The sequence below is a fragment of the Thalassophryne amazonica genome, chromosome 19 (assembly GCF_902500255.1).
Source record: "Thalassophryne amazonica chromosome 19, fThaAma1.1, whole genome shotgun sequence".
NCBI lineage: Eukaryota > Metazoa > Chordata > Actinopteri > Batrachoidiformes > Batrachoididae > Thalassophryne > Thalassophryne amazonica.
In genome coordinates this window covers 67,833,520-67,858,238 of record NC_047121.1, presented here as the reverse complement: position 1 = coordinate 67,858,238, position 24,719 = coordinate 67,833,520, and the positions used below count along the sequence as shown (strand labels likewise).

At 42.9% G+C, this 24,719-nt stretch overlaps 1 protein-coding gene across 1 annotated transcript in view; it reads right to left on the bottom strand.

Moving 5' to 3' along the window:
• prkcha (protein kinase C, eta, a) overlaps positions 1–24,719 on the bottom strand; it is a 115,727-nt gene that overhangs the window by 67,277 nt on the left and 23,731 nt on the right. The window contains exons 3-10 of the mRNA XM_034195359.1: positions 21,568–21,721; positions 21,452–21,486; positions 20,489–20,571; positions 12,917–13,046; positions 8,491–8,624; positions 8,268–8,399; positions 6,006–6,179; positions 3,090–3,244 (exon numbers count right to left, since the gene is read on the bottom strand). Of these exons, the coding sequence (XP_034051250.1) occupies positions 3,090–3,244; positions 6,006–6,179; positions 8,268–8,399; positions 8,491–8,624; positions 12,917–13,046; positions 20,489–20,571; positions 21,452–21,486; positions 21,568–21,721 (997 nt within the window). The remainder of the gene's footprint in view (positions 1–3,089; positions 3,245–6,005; positions 6,180–8,267; positions 8,400–8,490; positions 8,625–12,916; positions 13,047–20,488; positions 20,572–21,451; positions 21,487–21,567; positions 21,722–24,719) is intronic.

Below are 24,719 nucleotides of genomic sequence, written 5' to 3'. Positions count from 1 at the left end.
GCCTGCCCACACATCACCTTTTTGGATTGACTGTAATCATATTCTGAGATTGTCTGTACGTTCGTTGTGCACCTTCACAACATTAAATTGTTATTTTTTGGCTCATCTATTGACCGTTCATGTGCGCCCCCTGTTGTGGGTCCGTGTCACTACACTTTCACAACACTTCCCACGGAGCGGGACGTCATGCAGCGCTCTCAGGCGCCGTCGTCAGCCTGTTTCAAGCTGAAAACCTTCACATTTCAGGCTCTATTGATCCAGGACGTCGTGAGAGAACAGAGAAGTTTCAGAAGAAGTCGGTTTCCGCATTTTATCCGGATATTCCACTGTTAAAGGAGATTTTTTTAATGAAAGGAACGCAGCCGGCGCGGTGCGGCGGCACAGGAAAAACACCTCCGTGTTGATAACCATTTGTAAAATCCAGGCAGCTTTTGATGGCTTTCAGTGGAGTGAGTATATGAGAAATTGTTTAACAGCTGGACATGTTCCAACTTGTCCTTAAGGCTTCCAACAGAGGTGTTTTTCCTGTGGCGGAGCGTCGCGGACGCTGCAATCCGTCCACACGTCTTTCATTAAAAAAATCTCCTTTAACAGTGGAATATCCGATAAAATGCTGAAACCGACTTCTTCTGAAACTTCTCTGTTCTCTCACGATGTCCTGGATCAATAGAGCCTGAAATGTGGAGGTTTTCAGCTTGAAACAGGCTGACGACGGCGCCTGGGACCGCTGCACGACGTGTTGTGTGGGCCGCCAGAAGAGGAGGTACTGCTGGCCCACCACCAGAGGGCGAACTGCCTGAAGTGCGGGCTTCAGGCACGAGAGGGCGCTGCCGCCACGGACACAGCCGGGGGTGACAGCTGTCACTCATTATCTCTTGACAGCTGTCACCCATCTACACTTCATTATCCCACTCCATAAAGACCGGACGTCATCTCCACCTCGTTGCCGAGATATCGTCTACCTTAGGGGGTAACCTTCTCAGCCTGCATATCCAGATAAGTGGTTACTCAGACACTGCACGAGTGTGTGTTAGAGGTGGAGGTGGAATTCCCACCGTTGTTGTTACTGGGTGTTCACACACCCACATCTGATTGTCTCTGCTCCTCGCCAGCAGTACCAGATCCGACACACGGAGACAGTGGCCACCTGGGGTGTTCGGGATTTGGCGGCTCCAGTATTCTCCAGGTTCGGTGGCGGAGGAAATCGTGTGGTTCCGGTTCTTCTCAGGACAGACGTCCTCTATCCTCGAGCCTGCCCACACGTCACCTTTGCTAATTGACTATTGTACATATTCTGTAATCTGCTGTGTTTGGTTGTACTTTTCACAACAGTAAAGTGTTCATATTTGACTCTTTCATTGTCCGTTCATTTACGCCCCCTGTTGTGGGTCCGTGTCACTACACTTTCACAACACGACGTCCCGCTCCGTGGGAAGTCCTTAAAGCGACAGTATCACCTCAAAATCTCTCATCAGCCGTTAAAATTTTCACCGAAAACCAGCTTAATTTTTCGAACCGTGTCCACTTCGATGTGTCTCACAGGTTTAGAAAAAATTTTGATCAAACAAAGCGCCAGTCTCTCAGCAACTTCTCAGACAAAGGAATTCCAACGAGGGGCTGGACGACTCCTCCCACAAGGAGTGCTCACAGGCGAATGACGTCACCGACAGGCGTGGAAAAACTCACGCATGCGCACGAGAGTTCAAGCATGTCTGACGTAAAAACATATGAATGAAATCCATATAGTTTTTGAAAAAAATAAAAAGGACCTATACTTTATTGACAGCCCTCGTATAACTCGAACGTTACTGTAGGCTCACGTGATGTCACCTTTCTGATCATCATGCAGTGTCGGGGAGCGCTTTGCATTGCTGCTTAAAACACTGCAAACATGCAACAGTGATACAAGGAGGACTCCAAAAAGACAGATTTAGCAGCAGTCATGTAACTGTTCATTTCCGGACACTTTGGCAGTAGTTTTGTTGCACACACTGTGCATACAATCATAGCGCATGAGCAAAACAGTGGCGACCAAATATGATTGTGGCAATAACAGGAGAGGCACTGATAAACATTTAGAGTCACAGTCTTTCGTGCAACTGCTCCTTGAAGAAGTTTTATCATTCTAATTCACACAACATGCATTTCATTAAAAGCAGAGCCCGACCAATATAGATTTTTTGTGGGCCGATATAATACAGATATTCGGTAGAAATTAAAATCCCAAATTATCTGCTGATATATACATAAAAATGTCAGATTCTTAACATGTCATTATCAAACTCTTATGACAAAGAAATGTAACTGAGACTTCATGTTTTACAGTTTAAACATAAACTTTATTATAAATAACTATAAATATAACCAACAGCCAAACAACTTATGTCATGCTGCTTTCACTGTGATTGGCAGTCACCATTTTGGATCCCTTGGCATTTGAATAAAATAGGTTTCTTGTCTATTTTGGCCTTACCTAGCTGGTGGCATAATGACCACTTGTCTCACTAAATGACCACTTTGACTGAAAAAGTTACTGTAGTTGCTTTGCCACTGATTCTTACAGCTAATGTGACCAAGGGGTGATGGGTTCCCAGCCATTCTTGAGAACACTGCAAACAACGTTATCAGTGCACCATCTGCTGGACAATTTACATAATGACACCATTTCCAACAGCCAAAGTTCAGAGAGTACATTGTTTATTTTACCATATTAATAAATAAAAAGTTTCACATCAGCTACATTGGTGAAAGGCTCATATCGGCAGATATTATCAGCTGATATATCGGTCGAGCTCTACTTAAAACCAGCCAAAATATTCAGCCATTGACCTGATGTGTTTATATCCAGAAATACTTGCACTGCAGTTTCCCTTGTCTGAGGAATATTCTGGAGATAAGAACAAATCTTTTGAGACACAAAAGGGCAAGCAGCATGTTTGGCACATTGGACAAATACTTTAATGATCTAAGGACAAACATAAAATAAATTGTCATGAAGGGTACACTTTGAGAAACTATCGGGACACCCCTGTGAAGTGCTGTATGCTGCACACCAAACTGGAAGCAGCACATGTGCGCATGACACAGACCTGTAGATGATGCCTTTAGTGTGCAGGAACATAAGCGCTGACGTGATCTCCGCTGTGTAGAAGCATGCTCGGGCCTCATCAAACTTCCTGGATTTCTGGATGTGGAACATTAGGTCGCCACCATTCACAAACTCCATCACAAAGAACAGCCGGTCCTGCAAAACATATATGACAGGCTCTTATACATGAAAACATACACGTGCACACAAAAGCTACAACGCCTCCTCGAGGGTCCAGTGTTCTAAAACAGTCCAAAAAGTCGTGGTCAAAGGCAAACTAAGATGGCTTCAAGGATGATGCGCGTCCTCATGTCATGAATCTCGCATGTCCATATATTAAATTCTGGTGCAGTTGTCAGCAGTTTTAAGTTAGTGGGGTAAAAGAACAACTGATCAAAACCCATAAATCTTTCTTTCTTATTACAGATAGCATTAATAAGTGATCTACAAAACACAGCCTGTGTAAAAAAAACATTACAGGGGAATAACAGGAGCTCTGCACCCCCGCAAAAAACAAAAAAAACAACAACTCCCTAAAGTGATCACAAAGGCCACAGTTGACATTACATTAATTGCTGGACTGATAATTGCATTTGGAGATAATGTGCTTATGTCATGTGCCAAGCAAGAATTCATCTGGAGCTGTATATAAATACTGAATTCTAAATGCCATCATCCTACACCTGAGGGTGAAGGTAACTGAGTCAATTATCCTGCACCGCCAAGACGAACTCTAAACGAGCCGACACAGAAACATGATGTGGTTTGGTCCTCCTTCAAGGTGACAGTGGAGGGAGGTGGAGGTGATGCTGTGTGAGAGAAGATGATACAGCAGACTGCATGCAGCTGTAAAAAGGCCAGCTGGTGCACAGAAGAGCAGGTAGTCAATTGACCAGGTGCTATTTCATTTGGTGAGATGGCATTTGTGCATTAATGCCACGATCCAGGCGCCAACATCTCAAATCCTGCTGTCAGACAGCAACCAGAGCATGTTGGAGGGAAAAAAAAAGAAAATGTTACAGTCAGTAGAAGAGGATCCAGTCTGAAAATGTGGGTGGGCTTTATGAGACAGAGATAAACACCTGGACTGCCAGGCCAGATCACCTAACATGACAGCACATACAGAAAATTTAAACATGGGAGAGAGAGAGAGAGAGAGAGAGAGAGAGAGAGAGTCATTTCTCTTAACACTGGACTGGGAAACTACTGCCATCTGCAGACCTTTTATTACATTGCAACTTAGTAAACAACAGACTAGGGTTGGGATGACTGGTCATAATAGTTGACTATAACTAGGTAGTACCCGAAGAGTATACATATTTTCTTCTAGTTAAATAACTGGGTAATTCAGATTTGCACACAATTTAAGGGTAAATAATTAACAAACAGGATGCTTTTCTGCCCCTTCACCTCACTTCCACCAGAGAGACTCTTTCCTGTTGTTGGCAACACTGTCGCCAAGAACAGGGCACTTCTGGACCCAGATAATGTTGATGAACTTCTTTTTATGCAGTTATCCCATACAGAGACAGGATACCCTTGCAGAGATTATTTCACAGACAACGGAGATCAAGCAGGAACCGATATCTTGCATCCAGTAGTACCACATATTCATGTAGTTCAGTGTGCTAATGCCATGTTTCCAAGATGTAGTTCTATAGTTTTTAAAAATGTATAAATAAAAGTCAATTTTGACCTTATTAATTTATTGTCAAGAGTTGTGGCCTAATTATTTTCATTGGTCATCCCAACCCTACTCCACACTCTGCTGCAGAGAGTGCAAGTCAATAAAATCTGCTTTCACCTTGAAGGACAAAGTGGCGAGTAAGGTTTTACAAATGGAAATGACACAACACAAAGACCATAAAGTTCTTAAGAGGTGGTTACTAATTAGACCCTAGGTGCACAGTGCACTCAGTAATGACTTCCTTGAATTTGTTGATGTCAATGGATGCCCTAATTGCAGCACTTGAGAAGCTGAGTAAGGAGATATGTGCCTGGGTGTGTCATTGTCCCGTCTGGGTGTGTCATTGTCCTGGATCATGAAATGTTACTAAAGGAAACACAGATGAGTTGTGTAATGTCAAGACTGATGGATCCCAATGCGGAGAACCACAATGATAGATAGATAATAGTACGTTTTTTGTCCCACCAGAATTCTAGGCAGAGTTTGTAGCAACACACAACAGATCTTTCTATGAGAGCAGACGAGGGTGATCCAAAATCAATCAAAACACTGAGTTATTGTAGCAGGAGAACAACTCCAAAGACAGCAGGCAAAAGGTAGGGAATTCAGAACAGTAACAAAGGTCTGTAACATAGAGGGAAAACAATGGAAAAACACGAATATTAATGCAAGAGAGTAGGGCAAATCTAGACAATCTGGCGGCACAAGAATGCTTCAGTGGCACTTCTAAAGGCAACCAAATAATTTAACACAAAAGTGCAGGGACACATGAACCCAGAAGGCCAGAAACAGCAAGTTATGTTACATGGAATGAACACGGAAGAAATGCCAACATAAAAGCACCACAGTTAATTTAACGTGGGACAAAATTAACCAGTGAAGTCTAAAAAAATAACCATAATACAAAAGATCAGTTCAGAACAAAATGCTAAAACATGACCCATCACAGAGGCAAACCACTTGCGTTGTGAGACTACAATATGTTGGTAATGTGGCGCGCTTCTCTGGGCATGGTCAAGCAAGCGGCACATAGGTGCATCAGTGTTGAGAGCTCCAGCAGCGCTAGCCAAGTAGACGGCCATGTTTCAGTTAGCTGAGGCCGATATACGCCTGCTTTCGGGAGGTGGGGATAGACTGGTTGTCTTCCTGGGTGGTTGCCATGCAGGACCCAGAGTGGTTTGGCCATATGCACTCAGCAAGGAAGAAGAAGGCGTGCATGTTTTTACTGACCGGTGTCTGGAAGCAGCAGTACAGTTGTGTGAGGTAAGGATGACAGCGAGCTAGAGAGAGCACCCTCTTCTCCGTCATGGTACACTCCACATCATCGTCCTGCAGAATTATGTCTTTCTTCAACACCTTGATGGCAAAAACACGTTCTTTTCCGTTTAGTCTCGCCAGCATCACCTGCAGACGTTAAAGCACAGAGATTTAAATGGGAACAGAAACGCTTTTTGAGAATTTGTTTGTGCATTCCTTGGTAAAAATTGTTATTCATGCACTTGCAGAATGTTTGATCACAGTGTAGATAATATAATTTGAATCAAATCTGCTGCTAAATTGAGATGTAAATGGGCGTTGGCTGAAGTCAGTGGAAGGCACTTCTGGTTGACGTCACTGGTTGGGGTCGTCCTCTGGTGGGGCGAGTGCAGTTTACTGAGCTCACTCATTGAAGTTCTATTAGTCTTATCAAGAAACAGGTGGAATATACCGGAAAGCTGCACATGTTGGCAAAGACACAAATGGAGGAACAAGGGAGACAATATTTCCTTCCATACGTAAGTGGTTTTGGTTAATTTTGTCACTTTGTCCATGATATTTGGTTGATAAACAGGTGTATGTTTCCTGCCTGTGTAAGTGTCGTCCGCGTCCTCGGACGACACTTACACACACCACTCACACACAGAGATGTACACACACACACACCACTGACTTCATGAATAAAACTCAGTCAATAAAGGATCATTGTGGAAAAATATTTTATATATATACATATATAAATGTTTTGTAATGTGCTGAAAATGTGCTGAAAACAACAGCAGCAGCTGTGTTCAGCCCAGAAGTGCAGCTTAACAGCACAGATCCGTGTAACTTTCAACATTAATATTTGGGAATGTGTGGGTGTCAGAGTAAGTTTAATAGTGTCCCTCCATGATTTAATGTTAATTATAATGTTAATTAATTTTACTGGCTCGATACCCAGGTCAAAATGGCATTCTAACACGGATTTTGCAAGTGTTTTTCTGAGTGTGTTCCCCATTGAAAATGCATTAACATCCGGGAACTTCGTCAATATTTTGCCCGGTTAGGAGGTGTCATGTCGCTGTCCATGAAGGGACGTTCACGTTTAGTGGGCAGCATTGGGAGTGTGGACTCTAGTAGTCATATATATAACCTCTGTGTTGGTGCCTCGGGCAGAGAATCTTAGAACGAGGCTCATCTTCCAACCAACGAGTGACATCACCCGCCTGGGCTGCATAAATGGCAACAGCCATTTGATGCCAAAGCCTCTCAGGCCACGACTAAAACAAGTTTTTCTGTCAGTGTTTTATGGTCTTTCTTTCTCTATCAAAAGAATGCATTTTTTGTGTTTATTCGTGCTATAAATAATCCATGGGCATTTCTGTTCCCCTTTAAGAGTGATAACCCACAAGATTTTCCAAACACAGTACAGAAATTTATTTTTATGCTCATTTTACAAATCCTGATCAGGCTTTATGACAAAAAATTCAAATTGCATTTTTACAGGTGATTTGAAGTTGCAGATTTATGGAGATTTTTTAAAAGAACTCAAGGTTTAGCTAGAGATGCCCTGATAAGCCCCCCCCCGCCAAAATGAGTCATATAACACAGAGTATCCACCAACACAGTCCCAATCTGATACTTGCACTTTCCTAGATATTGCACTTGCACATTAAGGTCTATCCAATATATCTGATTGACAGTTTAACAGTTTTGCCATGCATTAAGAGTGGAAAAACATCTTCAAACTAAGCTGCACCCTTAAAGTAAAATAATTTTCACTTTACTATATATGAAATAATTCATAATTATATTATGAATATGAATTCATAATTATATCAATTAAGTTGTACTCACAATTTCAATATTTAAAACATTCATCTGCTGTGCTAACATTACTACTGTGATACAGCATTATCTTTCAGAAGTTTGAATGGTCATAAATGTAAATGAAAATAACTTATGGTTCATCCTTTTGCAGAAGGTCACATCTTGAGCCTCCAGATACATTTGTTTCCGGTGAGAGCAACAATTTTTTACCCTTATGTATTTATGTACACTGCATCCAGAAGGTATTCACAACTACACATGCCCATACTGCTTAATTGTAATAATAAGTGCACTTGTAGAAATACTTGTTTAAAACACCTTTAACCTGCAAGATTAGTTGTTATCAGAAATCACAGTGCTGCCATATTTCATTATGTTGTGCACAATATTAAACATTATTCCACATTCCACTGCAGTTCCTACCTTTCCAAAGCTACCTTTGCCAAGTACTTGAAGGAAGGTGAAATCTGCGAGCCCCAGATGTGCAGTCTGCTGCTGTGGCTCCGTTATCTCCGGACTCTCAACAGGCGCCTTTGTCTGACTTTCACTTTTGATCTATAAATTCCAGCAGGAAATGACTTCCATAACCCAGATTATGACTGCATTTACACATAATTACCACACAGTGTGTTTGGCTTCAGTGTACCTCTAAGTTGCGTTTGGAGAGTCCTCCGGCCTGCAGGCCCATCTCTGCAAGCGTGTTGGCAAGTTCCACGCTGTTCACGCCGCAGCTGGGTGCTACGTTGCTCTTGCAGCGGATGTGAACATTCATTTTGCAAACTAAATTGAAAGAAGACACATGTACAATGAATTTAAAGTTGAATTTAAATGTGATATATATATATATATATATATATTCAAGTCGCATTATCAAACGTGACTATTTCACACAACCATTTGCAGGTTACAAATTGCACCTAATTTCCACACAATTTCAGTTATACAAAGTTAACCATGTATAAATGAATAAATTAAAAAGCAAAATCAAACTCGCACACAACAGGTTTCAGTTAGTCACCTAGATTTGTAATTTTTCATTATTATTTGTATTGTTTTCTCCTGGGATTATATTTCTAATCAGTGGTGTCCTATTTGCAAATTTATATCCTATTTTGCATCATACAACCCCTGACAAAAATTATGGAATCACCGGCCTCGGAGGATGTTCATTCAGTTGTTTAATTTTGTAGAAAAAAAGCAGATCACAGACATGACACAAAACTAAAGTCATTTCAAATGGCAACTTTCTGGCTTTAAGAAACACTATAAGAAATCAAGAAAAAAAAATTGTGGCAGTCAGTAACGGTTACTTTTTTAGACCAAGCAGAGGGAAAAAAAAATATGGACTCACTCAATTCCGAGGAATAAATTATGGAATCACCCTGTAAATTTTCATCCCCAAAACTAACACCTGCATCATATCAGATCTGCTCGTTAGTCTGCATCTAAAAAGGAGTGATCACACCTTGGAGAGCTGTTGCACCAAGTGGACTGACATGAATCATGGCTCCAACACGAGAGATGTCAATTGAAACAAAGGAGAGGATTATCAAACTCTTAAAAGAGAGTAAATCATCACGCAATGTTGCAAAAGATGTTGGTTGTTCACAGTCAGCTGTGTCTAAACTCTGGACCAAATACAAACAACATGGGAAGGTTGTTAAAGGCAAACATACTGGTAGACCAAGGAAGACATCAAAGCGTCAAGACAGAAAACTTAAAGCAATATGTCTCAAAAATCGAAAAATGTACAACAAAACAAATGAGGAACGAATGGGAGGAAACTGGAGTCAACGTCTGTGACTGAACTGTAAGAAACCGCCTAAAGGAAATGGGATTTACATACAGAAAAGCTAAACGAAAGGCATCATTAACACCTAAACAGAAAAAAACAAGGTTACAATGGGCTAAGGAAAAGCAATTGTGGACTGTGGATGACTGGATGAAAGTCATATTCAGCGATGAATCTCGAATCTGCATTGGGCAAGGTGATGATGCTGGAACTTTTGTTTGGTGCCTTTCCAATGAGATTTATAAAGATGACTGCCTGAAGAGAACATGTAAATTTCCACAGTCATTGATGATATGGGGCTGCATGTCAGGTAAAGGCACTGGGGAGATGGCTGTCATTACATCATCAATAAATGCACAAGTTTATGTTGATATTTTGGACAATTGAAAGGATGTTTGGGGATGATGAAATCATTTTTCAAGATGATAATGCATCTTGCCATAGAGCAAAAACTGCAAAAACATTCCTTGCAAAAAGACACATAGGGTCAATGTCATGGCATAGGGTCAATGTCAATGAGCAGATCTGATTTGATGCAGGTGTTAATTTGGGGGATGAAAATTTACAGGGTGATTCCATAATTTTTTCCTCAGAATTGAGTGATTCCATATTTTTTTTCCTCTGCTTGGTCTAAAAAAGTAACCGTTACTGACTGCCACAATCTTTTTTTCTTGATTTCTTATAGTGTTTCTTAAAGCCAGAAAGTTGCCATTTGAAATGACTTTAGTTTTGTGTCATGTCTGTGATCTGCTTTTTTTATACAAAATTAAACAATTGAATGAACATCCTCTGAGGCCGGTGATTTCATAATTTTTGCCAGGGGTTGTACTGTATCATGTTCCATTGGAGAATTACTTCAGATGTGTTGTTGAGCCAATGATCTCCCAGTTAGTGCAATCTACCTTTGATCAAAGGAAAATAAATAAATAAAATAAAAAAGCTTTTTGCCGTCACATTATGAAACTGTAGCTTCATAAATTATCATGTTTAAGCAATAGCTTTTAACACAGAAATAGTAGTTGATTGGAATGCATCACACAAAAGATAAAAAAAAAAATGCTGTGACTAATATTATATTAGTCGAGAATGAACTGCTTGAAAGACTTGTAAATACTGGCCAAGGGTGCTGTAAATCTTAGATCAAAATACATGTAAGATCAAATCCAGTGATCTCATTTCGGGCCCCTTCACACATAGCACGAATGTGGTCGAATTGTGCACGAAGCAGGAATCGTATGCAATACCTATAAAATTGGAGCTGCCTCCAACGCCTCGCACACCAGCAGCTGAAAGACAGATGTACGCTGTGAGAGCCCATTCGATCCCTCTCGCGGCAGGTGTCAGCCAAATTCCAGGTGACACACACAAAATCTACACTGCTCGAAATCTACACCGCTCGAATATGTGTGGCCATTCGAGCTGTTAGCACGAACATAGTCAGCACACTATCACTTTTGAGCTGTTAACAGTCCTGGTCCTGGACGTCACTGCAGAACACGTACCTTGTTTTGACATACAGGTGCGTGTGTGTGCTTGCTGTCCTCATGTGGAAATACATAAAAACATATATCGCTTTTGTGACAGGCTGGAGAGCGCGCACATTGACAAGCTGCCCCAGGTGATATGGACCGTCAGTTAGTGTGGACACACAGCAGGCGATTTGAATGTCATGTCTGTCTGACAGGACACAGTGCGACAAATACACCACTTTCAGTCACGTATCAGCAGAAATATGCTGTAGCAAATGCCGTTTGGTCAGTTATCACTGTGCCTTTTTCTCTCTTTTTAAAAATGCATTTATGTCCTTGTTGATTTCAGGCATTTTTCCATGCGTTTTATAAGACCGCGATGGTAGCACATTGGTAAAGTTTCTGGCTGGCAACCAGAGCTTTTGTACATTTCAGGTTTGAATCTCGTGGGTGGCATGTATTTTTCTATTTTTTTTTTCACAGCAGCTGCGCGATGTGGCTACACATGCTCCAGCTGCTCACACTGTGTTCCCGCTACAAAACCATTGTAGCAGGTTCGTTCGTGCCTGCCCGTCGGCTCGATGTTTTCGTGGTTCGCTCATACGAACTGTTCTGCTGTGATTCGCCCTGATTTGTACTTATTTGTACTATGCGTGAAGGGGCCCTTAGATATGCATTTGTCATCTTTTAATTTTATTACAAATATCTTTAATAATATGGCTTGTGTGGTTAGTTCTTTGAACAAATCATGTAAGACTCATTGAGTAAAATTATTGTGTAAATGTAATTTTGGATGCCAACAGTGTTAGCATGATGTTATGTTGTTAACACACGATTCCTGAGGAAATGAAAGGGTCATACCTTTTAATGGCCACATCAAAGCAAAACCATTATGAGAATCACCGCTTAGCCCAGTGAATTATGATTTAATAAGCACCTGAAGCGATGTTAGCCAGTTAGCTGAGCTCGTCACTAAGCTGCTAACTGTGTTAGGATTTGTCACAGCTATTGGTACCTTGGAGAAATTAGGTAAAGTTCATTTTTAACGGCCAAATCAAAACAAAACCTTGATGAGAACCATCAGTCAGTCTCCATAAATAATGTTGTCCATTCGGCTGCCCCTGTGTTGTTTGGGGTCGCCACAGCGGATACAGTCAGATCCGCATTGGTATTTGGCACAAGTTTCACACCGGATGCCCTTCCTGACGCAATTCCCGTTTTACCTGGAGAAACACACACAGTCGCTGGTGTTCCAAAGAGGTAAGTACTAACCAGACGCCTCACTGCTTAGCTTCTGAGATCTGACGGGATCAGGCTGACACAGAGCAGACCGGCTGCGGTCAGTCTCCATAAATATGACTGAATAAACACCCGAACCAAGGTTAACCTGTCTATGTTTGGGCTTCATTTGTCCTGCCTAGGTCTCACCCACGTTCCACATATATGGGCTGCGGAGCCACACATGCCCACACACACAGAAAAGGACAGACAAGGTGCTTTATACTTTTGATGAACATTTATTTCTGCTTTTTGCGCATTGCTTAATAATTGTGGTGAACCAAACCACTCCAATACCAGTTTCACATCTTTATGTGACACCATATTAGCTTTTTGATTGGTTGTTGCATGAAACTAGTGTCAAAATGTCGAGTTCTGCAATTGTTGTAGTCAAGTTTCATTCAAGTTTCAAGTTTGCTGCAGAAGGTTTTACAACATGCAACTCAACAGCAACTTGGCTTCAACTCCATTTTAAGTAAGGAAAGCTGTGTGAAAGCTCCTCAGTTTAAAACCAGCCTTGGAAAGCCTCTTACTTTTGCAATGCAGCCCCTGTCTGACGAGCCCCCACAGCAGCGAGCCACAGTGATCACAGAAAGTTGGCGACTTGTAGTTGTGGATGTTGAACTTGTGAGGAACATTTATGCTGAAGCCTTGGTTTGTGGGCTGCAGAAGAGAAGACACATTACTGTATCTGCACATACAGTGTGCATAAGCACCGCTGAGGTGGAATGTTCAGCCGTGCACGTCCAGAATAAAAAAAATGGCTGCTTCCTTCTTTTTTTTTTCATTAGTGACTACAGTGCTGCATTTGCTGCCATCTGACTTTTGACAAGGAAGAGAAACTAGAAAATTTCAGCAAAATGTAGCAAAAACAGAACAAAGATACCATATTCAAATGACCCTTCCACCCCCAAAACAAATCATTATATAGCAGGAAATGCTATTAATAAAACAGATGGAAAAGCAAAGTGCAGAATTTTGGTTCAGTCACCAGGTCAGCACAGAAACAGGAACATGAACACGCTGCACAGATCACTGCAGGTGTTTGTCACAGATACGTGTGTGTGTGTGTGTGTGTGTGTGTGTGGTGATGCATAGATGTAGACTTGGGTCCATAAGTATTTGGGCAGTGACCCTTTTTTGTGTGTGTGTGTGGGGGGGGGGATATTTTGCCTCTGTACACCACCACAATGGAGTTGAAATGAAATAATCCAGATGTGCTTGTAATGTCGACTTTCAGTTTTAATTGATGAGGTTTAACAACAATATTGCATTAACCATTAGGATTTACATCCACTTTTATACAGTGCTTCCATTTACAGGGCCAGTAAGTAACTGCACAAACTAAATGCCAGGATTATTTTCCCATACTTACCTACAACCCCAATTCCAATGAAGTTGGGACGTTGTATAAAATGTAAATAAAAACAGAATACAATGATTTGCAAATCCTCTTCAACCTATATTCAATTGAATACACCACAAAGACAAGATATTTAATGTTCATACTGATGAACTTTATCGTTTTTGTGCAAATATTTGCTCATTTTGAAATGGATGCCTGCAACACGTTTCAAAAAAGCTGGGACAGTGGTATATTTACCACTGTGTTACAACACCTTTCCTTCTAACAACACTCAATAAGCGTTTGGGAACTGAGGACACTAATTGTTGAAGCTTTGTAGGTGGAATTCTTTCCCATTCCTGCTTGATGTACGACTTCAGTTGTTCAACAGTCCGGGGTCTCCGTTGTCGCATTTTGCACTTCATAATATACCACACATTTTCAATGGGCGACAGATCTGGACTGCAGACAGGCCAGTCTAGTACCCGCACTCTTTTACTACGAAGCCACGCTGTTGTAACATATGCAGAATGTGGCTTGGCATTGTCTTGCTGAAATAAGCAGGGATGTTCCTGAAAAAGACGTTGCTTGGATGGCAGCATGTGTTGCTCCAAAACCTGGATGTACCTTTCAGCATTGATGGTGCCATCACAGATGTGTAAGTTGCCCATGTCATGGGCACTAACACACCCCCATACCATCACAGATGCTGGCTTTTGAACTTTGCGCTGGTAACAATCTGGATGGTCTTTTCCTCTTTTGTCCGGAGGATATGACGTCCATGATTTCCAAAAACAATTTGAAACATGGACTCATCAGATCACAGCACACTTTTCCACTTTGCGTCTGTCCATTTCAAATGAGCTCGGGCCCAGAGAAGGCGGCAGCGTTTCTGGATGTTGTTGACATTTGGCTTTTACTTTGCATGGTAGAGTTTTAACTTGCACTTGTAGATGTAGCGACGAACTGTGTTAACTGAAAATGATTTTCTGAAGTGTTCCTGAGCCCACACTGTAAGATCCTTTACACAGTGATGTCAGGTTTTAATCAATCAATCAATCAATCAATCAATCAATCAATCAATCAATATCTTTATTGTCACTATAAAAACAAAGTTCATACAGTGAAATGCAGTTTAGCATCCTCTCCTCTGTGGCAGCAAAGAAAGTAAACATATTAAAAATATAAATAAACAAGTACTTTAAAAAATATCTAATATAAAAAAGTGCATTTGCGTATACAGCAGAGCTGAAAAGTGGTTTGTGCGAATTTAAGAGAAATAGGGAGGTGTCTGATGGTTTATGAGCTGGGAGGTTGGATGGTAGATGGCAATGATAATGGGGATGGTTGGGTGTCACAGGGATTGGGGATGGGGTGATGGCTTTCACTGCCTGAGGGTAAAAGCTGTTTTTCAGTCTGTTGGTGTGGCTGTTGGGAAAGTGTAGGTACACGGACCCACAACAGGGGGCGCAAATGAACGGACAATGGATGAGGTCAAATAACAACACTTTACTGTTGTGAATATGCACAACAAGTACAACAGATTACAATAATGGACAAAGTCAAATTCACACAGGTGTCGTGTGGGCAGGCTCGAAGATAGGAGACGCCTCTCCAAAGTAGAACCGGAACCACACGGTTTCCTCCGCCACCAGACCCCGGGAATACTGGAGCCGCCAAGTCCCGAACTCCCAGGTGGCCACTGCCTTCGCGTGTCGGACCTGGTACTGCTGGCGAGGAACAAAAGAACAATTAAATGTGGGTGCGTCTGCACCCAGGAATCCGTACGGCAGGAAAACTACCTCCACCACTCGTTGGAAAAGGAGTCAGGTAAACAACTCACAAAAGTCACAAAAGATCACTGTTAACCAGTCAGCTGAGCACGTTACCTTCCAGGTAGAACGATATCTCGGCAAAGAGGTGGAGGCGTCGTCCTGCTGATATTCCCCTGCTGATCAGATGATGGGTAACAGCTGTTGCAGGTGATGCGTGACAGCTGTCACCCTGGCTGCTCCTGTGAGGCGACTGCGCCCTCTCGTGCCTGAAGCCCGCACTTCAGGCAGGGCGCCCTCTGGTGGTGGGCCAGCAGTACCTCCTCTTCTGGCGGCCCACACAACAGGACCCCCCCCTCAACGGGCGCCTCCTGGCGCCCGACCAGGCTTGTCCGGGTGGCGGCGGTAGAAATCGGCCAGGAGGGCCGGGTCCAGGATGAAGCTCCTCTTCACCCAGGAGCGTTCTTCGGGGCCGTACCCCTCCCAGTCCACCAAATACTGGAAGCCCCGGCCCATCCTACGGACATCCAAAAGCCGGCGTACGGTCCAAGCCGGCTCGCCATCGATGATCCGGGCAGGAGGCGGTGCCGGACCCGGAGTACAGAGGGGTGAGGTGTGATGTGGTTTTATTCGGGACACATGAAACACAGGATGGATCCGCAGTGAGGCCGGAAGCTGAAGCCTCACCGCGGCTGGACTGATGACCTTAAGGATCTTAAATGGGCCGATGTAACGGTCCTGTAGCTTGGGGGAGTCCACCTTGAGGGGAATGTCCTTTGTGGATAACCACACCTCCTGCCCTGGCCGATACGCAGGGGCCGGGGCCCGCCGACGGTCTGCATGGGCTTTTGCCCTCGTCCGGGCCTTTAGCAAAGCAGAACGGGCGGCACGCCACACCCGACGGCACTTCCGTAGGTGGGCCTGGACCGAGGGCACACCGACCTCTCCCTCAACCACCGGAAACAACGGGGGCTGATACCCCAGGCATACCTCAAAAGGGAGAGGCCGGTGGCTGAAGACACCTGGCTGTTATGAGCATACTCGATCCAGGCCAAATGGGTACTCCAGGCCGCCGGGTGCGCGGCAGTCACGCAGCGCAAAGCCTGTTCCACCTCCTGGTTTACCCGTTCTGCTTGCCCGTTGGTCTGAGGGTGGTACCCGGACGAGACACTCACCGTGGCCCCCAGTTCCCGGCAGAAGCTCCTCCAGACTTGCGAGTAGAACTGGGGACCGCGATCGGAGACGATGTCTGTTGGAATCCCATGCAGCCGGACGACGTGGTGGACCAGGAGGTCCGCTGTCTCCTGGGCTGTTGGGAGCTTCGGGAGGGCCACGAAGTGGGCCGCCTTGGAGAATCGGTCCACTATCGTGAGGATGGTGGTGTTACCCTGGGACGGCGGGAAGCCCGTGACAAAATCCAGGCCGATGTGGGACCAGGGGCGATGAGGCACAGGCAGCGGCTGGAGTAGTCCTGATGCCCTGCGATGGTCAGCCTTGCCCCTGGCGCAGGTGGTGCAGGCCTGGATATAATCCCGGACGTCGGCCTCTAGGGACGCCCACCAGAAGCGCTGCCGGACAACTGCCACGGTTCTTCGCACCCCTGGATGACAGGAGAGCTTGGAGCCGTGACAGTGGCACTTCATAGACTGTTATCTTTTTCCTGAGGGGAGGAAGGAGAAAAAGAGGTGACCGGGGTGAGTGGAGTCCCCTGCGATGGAAGAGGCTTTCTTCTGGAGACGGCTGATGTACATCTAATTTAAGGGGGGGTGGTGTGGTTCCGATGATCTTCTCGACTGCTTTCACCACCCACTGAAGGTTCTTCCTGACCTCTGCATTGCAGCTATAAACCACACTGGACAGCAGTACGTCAGAAGGCTCTCCATAGTGGCTTGATAGAAATTAATCAGCAGCTGTTGGAGGAGGTGAGCCTGTTTCAGTTTCCTGAGAAAGTAGAGCATCTGTTGGGCCTTCCCCACCTGGCAGGAGATGTTGACAGCCCAGGTGAGGTCAGCTGAGATGTGCACACCAAGAAATTTGAAGCTCTGCGCTCTCTCTACTTCCTCACCGTTAATGCAGATGGCATGGTGTTCTGTGCATGTAGATCTCCTGAACTCCATAATCGGTTCCTTGGTCTTGCTGATGTTGAGATCCAGGTTATTAATGCGACACCACTGTTCCAGAAGCTGGACCTCCTCCCTGCAGGCTGTCTCACTGTTATTTGTGATGAGCCCTACAACAGTGGTATTGTCAGCGAATTTGATGATGGCGTTAGTGGTGTGCTTGTGGGTGCGGTCATGAGTGAAAAAGGGAGTAGAGGAGAGGATTGAGGACACATCCCTGTGGTGTTCCTGTATTGAGAGCGAGGGTGGAGGATGTGCAGCCCCCCATCATGATGTGTTGAGGTCTGTTACTGAGAAAGTCCAAGATCCATGCACACAGTGAGCTGCTCAGGCCCAGGTTGCTCAGTTTTTCAACCAGTCAGGTTGCTCAGTTTTTCAACCAGTTTAAAGGGTATAACTGTATTGAAGGCAGAACTGAAGTCCGCGAATAGCATCCTTACATATGTGTTCTTATGGTCCAGGTGAGTAAGGGCTGTGTGGAGAGATGTGATCACAGCATCTTCTGTTGACCTGTTTGCTTGGTAAGCAAACTGATGTTGGTTTAGGTCAGCAGGGATGACGGATCTAATGTGATGGGTAATGAGTTTCTCAAAACACTTCATGATAATAGGGGTAAGAGCAACCGGGCGGAAAGTCATTCAGGCAGTGTGTTTTTCTTGGGTATTGGGATGATGGTAGCTGTTTTGAGACAGGTGGGGATCACAGACTGTTCAAGTGAGAGGTTAAAGATGGTAGTGAAGACTTTTGCTAGTTGGTCTGCACAGTCCTTAAGGATTCTTCCAGAGACCCCGTCTTGACCAAGAGCTTTCCTCACATTGATTCAGCGCAGGGTTGTTCTGACCTGGTTCTGGTCCAGCTTGATGGGGCTGTCCTCTGCTGTCAGTGTAGGCTGGGGGTGTCTCCAGGGTCGCTGCTCCGTTGGTCAAAGCGAGAAAAGAAGTGGTTCCCTGTGTCTGGGTGGGCGCTGCTTGTGCAGGGTGTGGTTGCAGTGCTGTCTTTATAACCAGCGAGAGATTTTATTCCCTACCACATGCATATGGAGATGCTGGTGTTGAAGTCCTCCTTAATGCATTGCTGGTATCTGTGCTTGGCCTCTCTGATGGCCCTCCCCAGGTTGCTTCTTGCCCTCTTGTAGGCCAGCTGATCCCCTGACCTAAAAGCGGTGCCACGTGCTCTGAGCAGGGTGGCTAGTTCTCTGTTGAACCACGGCTTTTGATTGGGCAGCACTTTAACAGTTTTTGTCTCAGCCACACAAACAGCACAGAAGTTGATGTAGCCCAGCACAGCTGATGTGTGTGACCTTCCAGGTCTGTCACCTCACCTCGGCAAAAACCTCCCAATCTGTGACTTCAAAACAGTCCTGCAGGACTGAGGTGGTTTCCTCAGTCCACACTGACTGTTTTTGTGGTTGGTTTCTGTCTACAGATGAGTGGTTTATATGCTGGTGTCAGGGACAGGGACATATGGTCAGAAAGACCCAGATGAGGCAAAGTTTGGACATTACAGGCATAACGGATGTTACAGTAGACCTGATCCAGTGTGTTTTTCTCTCTTGTTGGAAAGTTTACATATTTGTGGAATTTAGGCAGGACAGACTTCAAGTTGGAGTGATTAAAGTCTATGACAATGACAATGCTATCGGGCTGAGCAACTAGGTGTTGGCTAATGGACGAGTGTAGCTTCTCCATAGCTAGCTTAGCATTAGCTTGTGGCGACACATAAACAGCAATTACAGCCACCGATGTAAACTCTCTACACAGGTAGAATGGTCTACCCTGCAGCATCATGTATTCAATGTCCGGGGAGCAAAAAGAGTCGCAAAGTCTTTAATGGCGGCACTGCCTTCGATCCCTCAGGCAGTGCAGCCTGAGGGATCGAAGGTCCCGGGCATTCAATGTTGGTTTTCAGCCTTCCTGCTTATGTGTAGAAAGTTCTCCACATTCTATGAATCTTCTGATTATATTATGGACTGTAGATGATGAAATCCCTAAATTCCTTACAACTGAACGTTGAGAAACATTGTTCTTAAACAGTTGGACTATTTTTTTCACGCAGTTGTTCACAAAGTGGTGATCCTCGCCCCATCTTTCCTTCTGAAGGCGTGAGTCTTTTGGAGATGCTCCTTTTATACCCAATCATGACACTCACAATTAGTGTCCTCAGTTCCCAAATGCTTATTGAGTGTTGTTAGAAGGAAAGGTGATGTAACACAGTGGTAAACATACCACTGTCCCAGCTTTTGTGAAATGTATTGCAGGAATTCATTTCAAAATGAGCAAATATTTGCACAAAAACAATAAAGTTTATCAGTTTCAACATTAAATATCTTGTCTTTGTGGTGTATTCAATTGAATATAGGTTGAAGAGGATTTGCAAATCACTGTATTCTGTTTTTATTTACATTTCACACAACGTCCCACCTTCATTGGAATTGGGGATGTACATTTCCTGCCTATGTTGCTGAACTTGTTAAGTCCAATACCTCCTCCTTACCAGTAGATTTACAGTATAATCTTATTTTAATTATATCAGCTGGTTGCATGTTCTATTTGCACTTGACATCTCTATTATAATAGCCAAGTGGCCTCCGTGTGCGTGCGTGCATGCATGTGTGAGGGAAGCTACCAAGAGATGTCTGATAGAGTTACAAGCGTCTGCTGATGTGATTTGTCTGTTGCATCAACAGTCACAGCTTCATGCAGAGTAGAGCAAGAAAACAGATCAAATCTAGGCTTGTGTCTCCTGTGTAGCTTCTAGCAACCTGCCACTGAAATTTCACATCTCCTTTTAAAGAAAATCCTTCTTCATGCCACTCCACAGAGAAACTGTGTGACGGACGGCGGAGTCGATAACTCAAACTGTTCTTACCTGTTCCTTTGCCACCTTCTTCATGCGTGGACACACGGTGACAACCAGCTGATGGCATCGTTTGTGAACTACGCAGGTACAAACTGGGAAACGCAATCACAAAGGTCAGAACCTGTTACTGATGTATGTTTAAAGGTGTACTGTCTTTTTCACCATGTAAGTCATAAAACAAGGTTTTATTCTGCACCATTAGGATTTTGTTCCTTTGTATTCAAATTTAGGAGTCACAGTCTTTTACTGCCAATATGATCAAAAACTGCTTCTTGTAGAAACAATTTAGTATTTTGACCCACATGGGTTAAAAACACAACACACAACACCACAACACCATCACATCCATCATGTGGACATGTCATAGATGACATGGGGAGCTTCCAACCCTCAAACCACAAAATAAGGTCAACATCATGTAGCTGAAGAAACATGACAAAGTGCGAATAAATGAAGAAAAAAGAGGTAAAAAAAAACCCCCCACATATATTTAAAGTAGATATAAAACAATGGACACTGCTAGTAATATATGTGACGAAAAATCCCTTTAGGAAGAACGCCAGAAAAAATATGGATATATTTCAGATGAAGGTTTTGCTGGATATCTGCTAGACAGGTAAGACATAACTCACAAAGGTTTACTGTGTCATGTTAGTTTCTGTTACGTCTTTACTTGGGTTGCCAGACCGAGTTAGAGAGGAGACCGATGTTTTGTCACAACTATATGCATTTTATTGGAGTTGGACATTTTGAATTCCCAGTTTTTATTAAATACAGCATAAACTTTGAAGCTTGCACATGCACACATGCACTTCCTCCTTCATGTCATGGAGTGAACTCACTAATATTTAACATAGAATTACCCCAAAATAAAAATAAAAAATCAGATGTAATTCTGCGATATACTACATAAATTTGGCAATTTGGTGAAAAAACAAAAGGTGACTACAGCTTTAAAATAAGTCTGCTTACCTTGACACTGGTAACCCTGCTTTCCAAAAACACCCCTATAACACACACATAAACACAGTATGTTACAGTTTGCACACGACATAAGTAAACTAATGATGACATCAAGTGTTTCTCACCAGATAAACTCTCGGCAGTGACAACAGAAGGTGGGTTGGCGAAGAAAGGTGGACATGAACTTGTGTCCGTTGACTTGGTGGATCCTCCGCCTCACTGCTCCCTGCCTCTTTCTTGTAAACTGTTTGAAGGCCTTTGACTTCACGATGGCGTCATCTGACAACAAGGTGAGAGCAAATGTGTGTCGTAAACAAAACAACAGAAGGGGTGATGCCGCCAATAAATTACAAATTTCCAAAGAACCATTTGAAAATTGCTAAACCTGAAACAAATATTGTGACACAGAAAGCTAGAGATGGGCAGACAGACAGACAATAACTCAAAAACAATAAATGTTATCTTTTAAGGCCCCAAATTAAAAGGGTACATCATGATGACGAACTTGGGAAACTTTGCTTAACTGTGATGCACCAGATCAAGACAAAAAGGAAATTTTGCTGAACCAACCATACTAGCATTTGGCCGTGGGGATCCACGGGCTCTAGATTGGGTAGTGTTTATAAAATAGGTAGCTGACATTTTTAAAGGGTGGTAATAAATTATGCAAAGTTTCTATAATGATTTTAACTGAAACTGCAGGAAATTAAAATGAGAAAGTTTTGTGAATAATGATATTTATTATTTGACACATTTAGTTGATGTCTTGTTTTACAACAGGCAAAGTTGAGATATTGCCTTCAGAGCTTGTGTGGTTACCAAGGACTGATTAATGGTGATATCAACATCCATTGCTCACCGTTGTTACCTAAAATCTCCAAAGATATTAGTCCTATCAACTTTCCGTTTTCACAGTGTTCATCCATGATCTTGTTTTGCATACATAAGCAGCTCTCCCCAGTTTCTCCGTGACTGAAGTTACACATAGGCATGTACTTACACAGAGGACACTCCACTTTTAATATATAGATACCTGTCTGCAATCTGGTGGACATGTCTGGTATTGTTGCAGGGATTTGATTAAACTTAGCACCATGTGCACATTCAGGATAATTGTATTTAATATTTTTAGTAATTGCTTGCACCGATTTCCAAGTTACCATATTTTGTCCTTCGTGAAACAGCGCCCCCTCCTGCACGTCAGCTCATATCAGTTCAGATAGAAAATTGGTGAACTGCAGCGAATGCATGTGTTCTCCTACGGCCTTGTAGTTCTACAGATAAATCATGTGTGAAATATTCATTTTAGCTACAATAAAGAAATTATTTTAATTGCAAGTGTAAGCAAGAGAGGCAGCATGGTGGCTTAGTGGTTAGCACTGTTGCGTCACAGCAAGAAGCCCCTGGGGTTGCTTCCCATGTGGTCCGTTCTGTTCTCTTCATTCTTGTGTAGATTCCCTCCAAGTTCTCTGGCTTCCTCCCACTTCCAAAGACATGTGGGATTGATGAATTGCCAGAGTTTAATGGGCTGTAGGTGTGAGTGTATTTGTCTATAAAACATTAAACAGATAAAGACAGAAGTTTTGAAAACAGAATACTTCCTCAGGGGTGATATATTCATGTGCATATCTTTATGTTTGTGCACTCTGGCTCTAAGTGGGTGTTAGAGCACATAAACTGCAGCAGAACTCTTCATCAGCATTATAAACCCCACATGCATTAGGGAATCCTGTCTGCACAAGCCACCACAATGCACCTCTGTGAACAAGACACTTGTGTTCAAGGTGTAAAAAAAGAAAAAATGGGCTCCACATTTCTCTTTAAAAGTTTTTTGTAGTCTAGTGACTCGATCCCCGATAAGTGGTTGAAGATGAGTGAGTGAGTGAGTCTTATGTAGTAGAATTTTAATGGTGTAGCTGCTCAATAAAAAAGAACTTTGTACTGTGTTGGTAGTCTAAATGACAGCAATAAATAATATGTTAGAATTTTCACATGCACCAAAAAAAGTAGAGGTTTCAAAAAAATTTTATGCAGAAAAAAAGAGAACAGAAGTAAAGCACAAGTACTTCAACTACGAGCAGTTTTTATGAATACTTGGGGTGTGTCGAGCTGATAATTTGGATTGGTATCCGTCCAAAATTGGCTAAAATTACTGGATTAGAACTCGAATAAGTAGGTAAACAAATAATCAGATCAGAATTTTCTTGTGTACATCTGAATCATGTGGGCTGTGTAGGTTTTCCTTTTGAAGAAAAAAAAAGTTGCATTACTAAAATTTAGCTTTTTACCCCTGTACAAACTGAAATTGACCTTTGTAACGTTGTGGTTTTTTTTTTTTTTTGCTGTTATTACATTCCATACCAGATAGTCCAAACCTTTTTGGAATCTTTATCATCAGACAAATAAATTGAATTGAACTGAATTTATTAGGCACATATATGCTTAACAAAAATCACTCATACAACCCCTGGCAAAAATTATGGAATCACCGGCCTCGGAGGATGTTCATTCAGTTGTTTAATTTTGTAGGAAAAAAGCAGATCACAGACATGACACAAAACTAAAGTCATTTCAAATGGCAACTTTCTGGCTTTAAGAAACACTGTAAGAAATCAAGAAAAAAAGATTGTGATGTCAGTAACGGTTACTTTTTTAGACCAAGCAGAGGAAAAAAATATGGAATCACTCAATTCTGAGGAAAAAATTATGGAATCACCCTGTAAATTTTCATCCCCCAAATTAACACCTGCATCCAATCAGATCTGCTCATTGACATTGACCCTATGTGTCTTTTTGCAAGGAATGTTTTTGCAGTTTTTGCTCTATGGCAAGATGCATTATCATCTTGAAAAAATGATTTCATCATCCCCAAACATCCTTTCAATTGTCCAAAATATCAACATAAACTTGTGCATTTATTGATGATGTAATGACAGCCATCTCCCCAGTGCCTTTACCTGACATGCAGCCCCATATCATCAATGACTGTGGAAATTTACATGTTCTCTTCAGGCAGTCATCTTTATAAATCTCATTGGAACGGCACCAAACAAACGTTCCAGCATCATCACCTTGCCCAATGCAGATTCGAGATTCATCGCTGAATATGACTTTCATCCAGTCATCCACAGTCCACGATTGCTTTTCCTTAGCCCATTGTAACCTTGTTTTTTTCTGTTTAGGTGTTAATGATGCCTTTCGTTTAGCTTTTCTGTATGTAAATCCCATTTCCTTTAGGCGGTTTCTTACAGTTCGGTCACAGACGTTGACTCCAGTT